This window comes from Nesoenas mayeri (genome assembly GCF_963082525.1).
Source record: "Nesoenas mayeri genome assembly, chromosome: 6".
Taxonomy (NCBI): Eukaryota; Metazoa; Chordata; class Aves; order Columbiformes; family Columbidae; genus Nesoenas; species Nesoenas mayeri.
This window is the reverse complement of record NC_137545.1, coordinates 35850867-35864449: the sequence shown is the minus strand read 5'-3', so window position 1 is coordinate 35864449 and position 13583 is coordinate 35850867. Positions and strand designations below refer to the sequence as shown.

The 13583-nt window shown below is 37.3% G+C and overlaps 1 protein-coding gene across 3 annotated transcripts in view; it reads left to right on the top strand.

The window, feature by feature from the left end:
• Window positions 1-13583, top strand: part of DPP10 (dipeptidyl peptidase like 10) — a gene marked incomplete at both ends in the record, with an annotated part of 492309 nt that overhangs the window by 276548 nt on the left and 202178 nt on the right. For all 3 annotated transcript variants that reach the window (XM_080346727.1, XM_080346726.1, XM_080346725.1), the window contains one exon: window positions 3781-3876. In XM_080346727.1, coding sequence (XP_080202853.1) covers window positions 3781-3876 — 96 coding nt within the window. The remainder of the gene's footprint in view (window positions 1-3780; window positions 3877-13583) is intronic.

Sequence of the window (13583 nt, the reverse complement as noted above, 5' to 3'; positions counted from 1 at the left end):
CAGCTTTGTGGAAAAAAAAATCCTTTAGGGAACATTTAGGTCAGCCAAACTGACAGAAAATACTTTTTTGAAATTGTCTTGAGTAAAATTGAGCTCTAGGAAGAGGATCCATTTGGATTATGTCCAATAGATAAATATTGTGTTTAGAAAAGGGTTGGGACCAACCCTTCCACACCATCTCTCATGCCACTCTTAAATGAATAGAAAGCAAACTTGAAATTACTTTTGCTGAAGTAGAAATTCATTACCAGGAGATTCACGTTTCCATTCAGTGATGTATAGGCTCCCCGTAAGTACTGTAAATTGGCAAACAAGTTTTGATATCTGATTGCTTTCTGGCAAGTTCTTTTTCCTTTTTCATGAAAACTTAATATGAAGTATACTAATTCCCAGTTATAGATACACCTGTTAGCTTGCACACAGTGGACTAGTGGTGTTTTTCCACTTTTTAGATGGCATTTAACATCAAACCTTTATCCTAATTCCTGGTGTTAAAACTTTTTTTGCATGGAAAAGTCAGTAAGGAGTTTGAGTTAAAAATATAATACACTACATCATTTATAGTTATATTCGCTAAGTTAGAAGGTACATTTTATGAGTGTTTAGACTACTTTTAATTACTTACCTGCAAAAATAATATCTTATAAACTCATGCAAAGTAATGAGGCTATTAATTTCTACTTTTGCAGGCTTCTAGTTTAGTAAGCACAAACAGGTTTGTAATTTGAATAAAAACACACCAGTTATTGAACTGTTGTTAGTTTGATCTGTAGTTGAAAAGTAGCCATTTAGTTTTTACCGTTTGATTTTTTTTTTTGTATCTTTTGTAATCTCCGTGTGTTTTCTATATGTAGGATATATAATTTCAGACTGAAATATAGAAATCAGTAGGAAATAGTGTGAGGACATTAGAAATATGATTCCTTCAAGGAATAATTCAATGAAATTTTAAATGGAAGTGAAAAAGAGATGGTGGTAAGAAACATAAAGTGGAAAAAGTCAGTCTTTAAAATAATACAGGTACTTTGTGAAGTACATGTTAATTTGTGCTTGTCCTGAAGAAAGATTAACCCAGTATAGTGCTTTGAGAGTTAACATGATGGGTAATTTGTCTTGCTATGTACAAACTAAGCATTTTGGAAACATAAATTACTATTATATGTTAGAGTCTTTTGATGTCAAATCAACATTTTTCTTAAAAAGTGATACAATGTGAGATATTGACAGAGTGAAAAGCTCATGTCAAGAATTATGAACAAGGTTCTGTTTTGGTCATAACTTAGCATCAGAAAAAAAAAAGTATTTGTCGAATATCTAGTAAAGTTGCTTGAAAATGCCAGTTTTTTCAGCTTAGAAATGCTAACAATTAAAAAAGTTAGTTTAAATTGCAATTTATATCAAGATTACTTGTCAGGCATGTGAATTAGATAGAAGACAGCAGAGCTGGTGCAACTTTGTTCTCTGACAGCCTTTCTGTACACAATTGATGTATTGTTTTAGTCATTTTTATTAAAGTAATTAATTAAAAAAAAACTGTGAAAACTAAACTGCCTTGGGTAAAACAATTTTTGGCAACAGAAGCTTGTGTGAGCTTGATTGATAGTTGGCAAACTGGCAGGAGATAAGGGGTCACAATAAATAGACGTAACAAAGGCTATAGGGACACTTTCTGGGATCACAAACAGCATCAGGGCGAGGGTGTCTCGAATCAAAATAGGTGATGGAAAACAGCTTGTGGAGAGTAGTCAGCAAGGTTATGGAGAAAGGAGACAATGGGCATATGAAGAGCCCAGTATTTGATGCTGTTAAGTTAGAAGCAGAGTTTTGAAGACAGGAAATGTAATTGTGGAGCTGAGTTGCACACATGTGCTTCCCTTGAACATAAAAACTCAGTGTGTGGCAGGAGCTAACAAGGTCCCATGATGTGTAAACAGGGGGATTAGGTATAGATCAAGAGAGATAATGTTACTATGCCGAAAAGCTCTGGTAGAACTGCAAGTGGAATATTGTGTCCCACGCTAGACTTGGAGACTGAAAAAAAAAACCAAACAGGTGATTTTGCACGGCAGGAAGAGGGCAAAAAGCTTATTTAAGGATTAGAACGCTTGTCGTATGAGAGAGAATCTGAACAACTCTCTTTGCTTAGGCTTGTAAGACATCAGGTGCAGGAAGAGTTGATCACGGTGAGTAAGTGCTGAGACCTGGGAGGGAGACACGTTCAAAGTGCAGCAGAGCCGTGGGGTGAGCAGCTCAGATGGCCTTGTGTCTGCTGAAAATTTATGATGTGCATTAAAATGGCATTTCTTTTCAATACAGTGAGGATGCACCTTATTAATACTGATTGAAGTGGCTGTAGCAGGCAGTGCTGACATTTTTAAAGGCAAAAAAATCATGTTGTTGTGGATTCCAGTAAGCTTTCAGCTGGGCTTCTTATTGAGAAATTTGGCTGAATAAAGACCAATAATGAAACTATGATTGACTTTATTCACTGTGAAGGGGTCATGTTTTCATCTGAAATACAGCCCTTACGTGGCACATTACTTTGTTAAAAATGGGCTGGTGACATATTGGGTTGACAGAAAGATAACAAGATTGCTCCTTGATGCTGTGATTCCAGATATTCCTTCTCTGGGTCTGTCATCAGTGGCACTGTTTAATTTCAGCCATCTGTAAGGACAAAATCTGACTGACAAACGGTCCTCTCATAGAGAAGGTGGATGCCCGAGACATTGGAAAGAAAAGCTCATAGAGCAGAGAAATACTGCAGTATGCTATGGCAAACCTGCCCAGTAATGATAAAATGATTAAAAGACCTGAGCGGGCATCTGTCTGGTTGATAGCATAGGAAATGCATAGGTGCATCTTTTTGCGAGTGCACAGGCAACGCATAATGCAGCTTTTGGCAGCTGCTGTTCTCCTAAATAGCCTAAAGCAGTTAGATGAAGTGCGTAGCTGCTATCAGTGAATATTCATTGGAACCTTTGTGTTTTGACAGCAAAACTTGCTTTAATAGTACCTTTGATTTCACATGGTATGTGACAGTTCACTGTTGGATCTCTGCTACTTTAACCTGCAGCACAAGAAAAGCAGAATGTAGCAGAGTTTCTTTTTTCTGAAGTGTGGAGATGATTTTAGAAGCTGGCAACTTTTTTGTATGTTGAAAATCAATGTTGCCTGATGTTCAGAAGCACAATATTCCTGGGTTCTATCATGTTTGGGAAAAACACAATGCTCTTAGCTAAATGTTATGTTGTGCTTATCACTAGAGAGCAAACATAAGCTATAAAATGTAAATATAGAATGCAGTGGGATTTAAAAATTTTTTTTTACATTTTAATATGTAGAATAGGTGAAATTGGTTCAAAATTTACTCCCAGGAGTATTTTACTTAGTTTCTGTCTGTATAAGGTCATCAATATGGCCTGCATCCTTTGGCTGTCAGGAAGTTTTTGTACTCGTTTTGATCAGACTTTTCTCGTGGTGTAGGGCTGTGGGAAGGAGGAACTTTGCCACTACAGTCCTAGTGTAATAAATAGCCAAGCACTGTGTTCTTCAGTTGTCCTGTCCATGAGGTACCAATACGGTGTTTTCTGAAGTTTTACTGAAGAAAAATGTATCCTTTTCTTGTAGTGAAAAAGAATAAGATCAAAGTATTGTTATTGATTTCAATAGAACCCTTGAACTATGTATTCTGGTCCTGTAATTCCAATGTTATGCAAACTACATTAAATATATTGATTGTAATGACTATCTAAAATGATCCTGTTATGTTTATTTTAGATGAATTCGCAAATTCTTCAGAAACCAGATTGTCTTTGGAAGATCTCTTCAGAAAAGAGTTCATAGTTCATAATCCAGAAGCCAAATGGATTAATGGTAAGTGTATAAACTCACATAATTTGAAAGTAGGTAATAATTTTTAGTGTTGAATGATAACACTACCCAGGCACTGAGAAAGAATAGGTTAAAATTTCAAACTCCTTTGAAATTGGCCGGTGTCCTGGTTTTCCTTCAGTTCTGAATCATGTCTGTTTCATTAATTTTTGAAGTGGCTTTCTAATTTCAAAGTTCTGTCTAGCAGAAACTCAGTAAAATGCTCGATTTATGCTACTGACTCAGTTGGAGGCAGTGATGAAGAATTGTTTTTAAGAACTGGATCTTGTTTACGGGTTCACAAAAAGATCAATTCAGAAAATTAAATTGTTCTATTAATATCTGAGCTTTGGGATTTGAGAACTGGTTCTGACTCTTCATGTGTGGAATGGATTATTAAATATTTTGATATACTTGTACAGCTTTTAGTAATTTTCTGATGTCTACAAATTGCATTGAGTGTTCTACTTTATTAAATGATTTATGAATGGTGTGCAGATTCCCAGAGAATTTTGCAGTTTTGATATAAAAAAGAACATAAATTAAAGCTTTCTTTTTCAACTCATTGAACACCTTTACTCTTGATCACATGGATTGTTCACGTTCTTTCTGTTTGGAAGAAACGTACAAGTGACAAAATAGCAACCATCTGGTTTGTGTCGTTACAGTTGGATCTTTGTGTTACTCCAGGTGTTATAATCAAAGGACTAACAATAGGCTTTGTGCAAAATAGAGTATTGTTAAGGAGTGCTCCATGGAAGGTCGGAGTTTGGAAGTCTGGTGACTGTGTCAGAATAACTTTGCACAGGAAATAATGAATCAATTATATTAATTAACATTGGTATTTAGTAATAACTAGAACTAGTTTTAATTTGTAGGAAGCTATATGGCTGAACTGAATTGTTGCTTTATGGTAAGTCCAGTTAGACTTTTTTTTTCCAGGGCTCTTTTGGTGTTGTTATCCAGTAGTTTAGGGGTAAAAGAGGGGAGGCTCAATTTAGTGTCCTGCCGCTCCTTTTCCCCACCTACTCCAGTGACCATGCAGTTGCTGAGATCACAGAATGGTTGGGGTTGGAAGGGATCTCTGGAGTTCATTTAGTCTAACCCACCTGCTAAAGCAGGTTCACCTAGACTAGACTGCACAGGATGTAGAATTTGGTGCTAAACACTTGCTTGGATACAGGTTTCTTTTGTGGTGTTGAAAATCCATCTTAAGAAACTGATACAATGGAAGATAATTTTACTACTGTCATGTGAAAAGCAGAGGTTGTAAGCCATCCAGTCTAAAAGCTACGAGGTTGTACTGTTATGAACTTTTTTATCTAATGAAAATAATACTACAAATAAAGAAAGACATCGTGTTTTATGAGGTGTACAGTTGTACTAATATCCAGTCTTTCTGCAGTGATGGTTTTCTCAGCCAATATGAGAACTTCTAAGCTTGCAGTTGAGTGTTTTCCTGTGTTTATTTGCCAAAGAAACAATGAAGTCCAGTGGTACAAAAAAAGGGAAAGAATGGATTTTTTTCTTACGAGAGTATGTGTGCACATGGGAATTGAGGAAAAAATGAAGATAATTAAGGATTTTCCTAATTGTTTAGTGTTTCTGGCAAACACAGAAAAATTATGTATCAGATTTTTTTTTTAGTTTCCTTGGAAATTCCCAGTATAGTCAATGAAATAATAAACAAAATGAGGAGGAATCCTGCTAAGCAGCATTTCTGTTTCCTGCTTCTATTTATATTTTTAAGACTTAGGTTAAGATTATATTTTCTTTCATGGCACGGTAGCATTGCAGGGGTGGCATAATATGCGTGGAGAATGAAATATATCACTTAATATTCAGCATTCATTACTGAGGAGCTGGCGGGGAGCATTTGGCATTTTCTTTGGCTATTGGCAGGGTAAGTGCTTCTGGACACCGCACATGAAGATTTTAGTGGAAAATAAGTAGCTACTTACTACTGCTTTTAGCTCCTCTTGGGATAGAATAATTTGTATCCATCTGAAAGTTTTATCATCTTTACCTCCTGGGAAGGGATGGGAACAGAGATTGAAAAAGTGATTCCTGCTGTAAGCAGTTTCTGCAGGGTCTGGAGTCTATTTTGTAGAAAAATGTCTGATTTAAGGCTTTCAAATGCTAGAGGAAATCACTCTGTTCTCAGGCAAGGTCTAGAATTTAACTACTGCCATTTAATGAAACTTTCCATACCGATGTTTGAATTTTGCTAGCATTATCTTCCAAACACGATGTTATTTCTTCCTTGTTTGCAAGTTCCTCCACTACAAAAATAATCTCCATGTAGTCATTTCTAGTCTACTCTTTAATAAGAAAAACTCTTACATACAGAAGTTTTTACAGCCCATTTCCTTTTCTGCTCAAAACTGAGTCCACAATTTTATGGGCTTGCCACCGAAGTTAATAATTATGCAAATGTTTAAAGCGGCAGAGGAAATGTTGTTTTTATCTGACATCATCAGCTGTTGCCAAAGAACATAAAAGAAAAAGGTTGAGCTGGTTTTAAAAGTGACAAAATATATTCACATTTAATGTAATTTGAAGATATACCTGTGCAGATGGTTTTCTTGAAAAATAATAAGTTAGTAGTTTAATAAGGTTTTTTCAGTTATAAATCAGATCACTTCAACTGTATATAGAAGGACATTGTGAAGAGCATACACAGCCATCAATCAATTCAACCCATGTTATCTGAAAGAACATTTGATTTCAGAAAGCCTTCCAGTTCCTTGGCATAGTTCTGAAGATGGTAACTGAGACTAAATCTTCCCTTAGCATTATTGATCTTCAGGTTTTCTAATCGGAAGTGAGAATTTTAAATGCTGCCAGTGAATAATAAAAGTACTTAAATCCGACAGCACATTACTGCTGATAAGGGCTTTGCATTAGATGGTAAAATGGCTTGTTTTACTTAAGTCCAAGATCCAGAGTAATTAGATTTTAAGAAATCACTGCGTTTAAACTTGCCCTATGGCAAAAACTTGCCCTATACCAAAAAACTCATTGAGACTTGCTGTATTCCCTTGGATTCTAACTATTTTGCAACAGAGACCAGTCTCTGCTTCAGGTCAGGTATAGCATCTCATTTCATGACCATAGTTTGCTTTGGGAACATGTCTTCTGGGTACTAGTACGATGCATTTAATGGAAGGTCATGATACATGATATATTGGGGTATGTTCTAAATTAGCTGTATCAGGGATGACAACTCTTTCATTCCTCTGTCAGTTGTGCATAAACCAATGTATGAATCATTGCTTATCTACCAATATTAGCAGTCTGCAGCTGGATGTTTGAACTATACTGAAGCATTTTTAAGAGTATTTTCTTCATTTCTCTTAAGTTACTTAGAAAGATGTATGCTGGCCTGTGGGAAATACTGAGGGCTCAAAAGGTTGTCAGTCTAATCCCTAGATCTTTCATTGTGCACTTGCATCCCTCATTATCAGAGACTGTTACTGACTACAATAAAATTCAGAATCTTTGCCTTTATTCCTTCTGTGAATATGGGAGTTTCTTGCATTTTAGCTATTTAGATAATCTTTGCTAACCTTTCTTATATGGGATAGAGTGCATTGACTCCTCGCTTGTATTCTGTCGGATGGGTATATAGTCAGCACAGCCATGATATTTTTCATATATCTGAATGAAAAGTGCTGGAGAAGGACCTGAAGTATGAATGATGGCCTGGAACAGGATGTGCTCTGGAATCCTGCCTTGTGCTAAAGCTCAGCAAAGTACCTTAGTACATGTGTATGTGCTTTATGGAGCCAGGAGGCATTTTGAGGAGAGGAATGACCTTTTAGAGGGCAAAAGATGAGAGCAGGGATTCCCTCCTCCCATAGGACTCCATGCTTGCATAGAATCATAGAATCATTTTGGTTGGGAAAAACCCTTAAGATCATCGAGTCCAACCATAACCTAACTCTGGCACTAAACCATGTCTCTAAGAATCTTGTTTAAATGCCTTTTAAATGAATAGATGAGGTTCTTAGAGACATCTATTAATTTAAAAGGCATTTAAACAAGATTCTTAGAGACATGGTTTAGTGCTAGAGTTAGGTTATGGTTGGACTCGATGATCCTGAGGGTCTCTTTCAACTGAAATGACTCTATGGTGATGCCCTGGAATAGGCTGCTTAGAGAAGCTGTGGGTGCCCCATCTCTGGAAGCGTTCAAGGCCAGGTTGGATGGGGCTTTGAGCAACCTGGTCTATGGGAAGGTGTCCCTGCCCATAGCATTAGATGATCTTTAAGGTCCTGTCCAGCCCAAACCATTCTATGATTCTGTGTTTGTTTCACACAATAATTTTATCAGCATGAATTAAAAAATAATGGTAATGCCTACCCTTTTGAAACACCAGGGAAACCAAGGGACCGGTTTATGGAGGAAATCCCTCTCTCTGCTTGAAATAGATTTTTGCAAACATTTATTGTGTTTAGTAGTCTCTCTCTTAAAAAAAAAAAAAAAAAGAAAAAAAAAGGAAAAAAAAGTGTTAGACCACTTTGCTTTAGAATTGAACAGTCACTTCACTGTAGTGTTTTGTAGGTTGTGTATTAAGGTGGGCATGGAAAGATATTACCAGGCTGAAGAAGTAGTATTGCTTCTCATAACATTTGGTCGATTTAAAGAACAAATAAGACAATTGCTTCCTGTAGATTTATAATATTTGTGGTTGTCCCCAGCATCTTTGTCTTGCTGCGTACTGCCTTTATCACCTGGGGAGTGAAATGTGTAGACAGTGCCCTTTGCTTGAGCTGGTGCTTTCCTTGAGTCTCTATGGGCTCTTCTCTATCCTGAAAAATTAAATAAAAAGTAAGTCTGGCATGAAGATGGTTGAAATTGCTTTAAAGGTTGTAGACGATAAAATTGGAAGTGGCTTGGAAAGCACACAGTACACAGATTCCATAGCGCCACCTCTGCCAACTTTGTGCAGGAAAATATGGTTTAAAACAATTACCACTTTTAAAAAGAACCTTTTCCTGTGCACGTGAGGCAAATATGAACTTTATTTATCAGAGCTGAGCATGTTATGGTGTTTGCCAATGGATATGGGTCAAGTGCAAGGAATCAGTCCATTGCTAAGCAATAAAAGAAGACAGATTGTTGCTGAGTTAGAATCGATGAACAGATAAATATCTCTATTAGAATTATGTGTTTATATATCTTGGTGTTACTTTTGTAAACGATGATGGATATTATTAAGAGTGAAGCTCTGTGTGTTGCTGGTTCTTTTTTGTTTTTTTTATTCTTTCCTCTAAATGAGATGAGAGTCTGAAGTGGCCTGGCTGGAATGCAGCCATTGTGCACAAGTGCATTTTCAGTGTAGCAGGAGCTGTATTTGGGATTTAGATATTTAGGCTGTGATATGATGCACTGATGCTCTGTCAGGAACTGGGGCTGAAGTGGAGAGAGGTACATACAGTGGTGCTCTTGCCAGCTCTGAGTATGGCTTTCATTATTTATCTGAATCTATCAGCATGCAGCCTGAAGCTGGAAGCCAGGCCAGGGAGTTGTTTTATTGCCTGTGGTTCAGTGTGAAGGGTTCATTTCTGAAAGGCAGCAGAAGGTGGTTGGACTTTGAATCCTTGTGCAGGGAAAAGCAGCATATGAAATTAAAAAATAAAGAAAAATCATAGACAGGGCTCTACTCTTTGGTGGCTTTTAGGTAAAAACTCCTATTTCATGAAACTCTAGCACTGGTGTGAATTACATACCCAGGTTTTGCCAAGTCTGAAGAACAAGTTTTGGAAAATTCCCAGAAAATTTGAAAAGATGCATCGAGTGTCTCCAGGCTGGCTGAAGTTTCTCTCAGAAACTGCTAAAAAGGGGAATATAAGTTTTAATTGATGCTGTTCCACTGATTTATTGAAATAACTTATTAAACAAAAGAGTTTGAACAACCTTGTTTAGAAATGGATTGAATGATTCGATTCTCTTGTTAAGGGGTTGAAAGGAGGAGTTTGGGGCTGTATTGCGCTGATGCTGAAGACTTCCCAGGCTAAGGGTGGGGAGGTGACCACTCTCGTACCAGCACAATGCGCCTTGCTGTGTCCCTTGATGCAGGAACTGTGGCTTCTCAATGAGAGTCCAGTCTTGGTTTAGGAAGAATTTTTATTGACTTGCTTGTGGGTTTTTCTGTGCATGGGTTTGTTTGTTTGTTTGTTTTAAAGTTTGAGTGCCGTGGTATTTGGTTTGGTTTTCTCTGAGTTTCTTGTGTTACCAAATGAATTTACTCTTGAATATTGCATGTGAAGAACTCGTATAAAACAGAAGATAAATAATGTGAGGTGCATAAAGCTACAAAAGCGTTAATGTGAACAGGAAATATGAAATGAAACAAATTGCTTTATGCAGTATTGTAAGCAGGATTGCATATGAGAAAGCATGAAATAATTTGGATTGAAACTGTGCGTGAGTGTAACACACACCCTTAAAAATGATGGGGAAAATTCCAGACTTTTTTCCACATGGAAATGGAGATTTAATCTGATTTCTGTAGGAATTTATCAGAAAATAGGTGGTCTCTTTCATCAATAATCACTATCACAAAGCAAATATTAATTTTCTTCCATGAAGGAGAGATGCTTTTGTGCTTCAGATTCAGAGACTTGTCATTGTGAGGGGATCTCGCCTATTTCATGTGGTGTGTCTGCAGGTGTGGTTGCTCATGGGGCAGCAGCAGAACAGAAGGCCAGAGGATGACTCTTCCTTTTATCCTCTGATTGTCTGCCCCGGGGATAGAACCATGTTTTGTCCTCCTCACTAAAACTCTTTATTTCTCTGGTCATAACACAATAGAGTTTTTTCCTCAGTTATTTTTTTTCCTCTGGACTGTATGCAGTCTGATCTTTAAGCACTGTTCCTTTGTGGCTGTTTTAACTGATCTTCCCTGCCCGACCACACTGTTTCTTTTTGCTCTGATATTATTGATGTCTCTAAGGTGCTACATGACTTGTTTGCTTGGAAGTAGATCCTGGGTAATTTCTGCTCAGATCAACTTTGTTAAGCCCCATTGCTACATCGATACTGGTGCCAGTGATAATGACCGTTAACAAGCGTTAAATAGTGCTATGTATTCAGGGCCATTAACTTGTGTCACCATTGTATTTTGTAAATGACCTAGTTAGAAATCCCCCTTTCTTCACCAATATTCTCTGTACATTAATACGACATTGTATTAGATGTGACCAATACACTGTCCTGTGTTTCTCTTCTTTGTTTGAGCATTACTGTTATTGATTGAAAAAGCTTTTTCCTGGGCATTTTTTTTCTGACTTTTTTTTCCCATTGCTTTCTTCACAGAGTACCTCAAATTTATTTTCCTGAAGAGTCTTTATTGCTTGTAACAACTTACTTCTAGTTGTATTCATTAAGATGTAGAGCTATTCCATGCTCATTGAAATCTATGGGGATGGGACAAAATCCACAGATTAGGATACAAGTTGGGAAAAATGGAATCAAGTCTTACAATTAGTGGAAGAACAAGCTACTTTTTACCACCTTTAGCCAAAAATATAGCTAATTATTGTGATCCTTCTTAAAATGTATGTCCCTATTGATTTTTGACTTATCCCACAACCCAAAGCATTAAGAATTTAACACAGATCAATATACTTACTTAGAAAGTATTTACACAGGCAGAGTGTATCTGTTGTATGAAGTATTGTCTTTTGAGAGGGGTTACCAGAATGGTTTACATTTTCCAAGCAATATTTATAGATAGCAACCTAATGTTGAAGGGTTAAGTACAGTAATTCTCTATGTGAACCTATAGGAAAGTGGACCAGACACTTAATAAATCTTAGTTCTCCTTGTTTGTTGAAGCAAAAGTCTCCTGAGTGTAGCGAACATATTAAGGTTACTATTCCAGTTACCATAGCAATGTCCCTGAAAGAAGGAGACCTTTTCTCAGTAGTACATGTTTGACTAAGAAAGCAGTCCTTAATATGAACAAGTATAAACTGGATGTGTTACATCATAGCTTTTAGGATACTACCCTCTAGGACAAATACTTTTGCTACTTGAGCAAACCTGAACAGTTGATTGAGAGTTCTGGAATAATAAAAGATGACGAGTCCTATACAACAGCTCTGTGAGTTGCCTCCAGAATGCCACGCTTTTTTCTGTTATACATAAAGACTACAGAGATGTATGTGCTCATGCATCTGCAGGTTTACATACTTGCGAAGTGTACTCTTTTCATCTTATGCCTCTTTGTTCTGTTTTCCCCATGTACCATCACTGTTCCTGAGCCGAAGGGTACCAGTTGCCCAGCTGGAGCTGTAGTCCTTTCCCCATGGATTTGGTTTCTAGTGACCTGTCAGCTTTTCCTTTGGAAGCTGCTATTTACATGTGCAGCTGGTTTTATGGTCCTTCTTACAGGCTTATGTAAGTCAGGTCTAATTTGCTCATCAGCAATTTGATGTTCTTCATGGGAGGAGGATATACCTTTAGTGATAGCTGCAAGTAGCTGTGCTGCTGGCTGATTTTTGCCTTCTTCCATTTTCCCAAACCCAATCATTTTCATTTTCTTCAGTTTTCTTACCTATTTGTCTAAATAGACAGTCATTTAACAAGTGCTCAGTTGTGGTTTGTGGCAGATTAGTAAGCTGTATACTGCTTAAAGTAGTTATCTTCAAAACCCAAAGTTTACATTTCTTATCCTTATGCTTTGTTTTCTGTTTTGTTTTTTCTCGAAATAAGAGACAGTAGAAACAGTACCTTGTATACCATTCTGTATTGCTCAAATGCTTACCTAATGCATCAATAAAAACTACATTTTTTAAACATGTATATATCTACAGACATACATATGTTTCTTGCACCTTTAGTCATTTTTTTCTTTGCTCTCTTTAGTTGATTCCATTGTGTATTGTCTGATTTTTTCTTTCCCTGTTCAAGTGGCAGGTTTCAGAGACACTGACTCATTTGCCATTCACTTTTCCACTTCCCTGGTCTGTTTTGCCTTCTGTGCCATGTATACTTTTTCTTAAATGTATGAACTGTTCCTCTACCTCTGGCACGGTTCAGACACACAGAAACGAGTACCAGGCCAGTACCAGGTCCTTGAACAATTTAGCTTGTTATCTCTTTCATTGTGATGCAAAAAGACTTTTGGTTGTAGTATGTTTGGGAAAGTGGATCGATTGATCGATCTATCTGTCTTTAGGTCCTATATTTAGGATTATTTCAGGGGTCTTTTCAGTGCATCAGCTCTGTTAAATTCTCCCAAAAAGTGTTTGTGTGGAGCAGGAGGAGATGGCACAAGCGTTACATGGTTTTGATCGTGTTTCTTTTAGGTACATCAAGTTTAGAGTGGAAAAATATTGGAGGGAGGTATCTGCAGAGTAAAAGCATAAAACAAGTAACAGAACAAAACCATAATGAGCAAGAAGGAAAACAACTGAGTAAAGAGTAAGCAGAGGCAGGAATAGGAGAGAGAAATGAGGGACAGTCCGATGGAGAGCACAAGGGACTGTGTTAGTGCTTCATCAGCACCACAGGGCACATGTTTCCCGTTAAGGACATCTCTGTTCTCCAACTTCAGGCACCTTCTGGGAGGATGCATGTAGGCAGTGAGAATTGCCACTTGATTGTAGTGTTTCCAATCTCTGAGAGACAAGAGCTGGCCCTAATGATGAGCAGGAAACGTGAGACTGGTGCTGAAGACACTCGTGTGATGTATGACT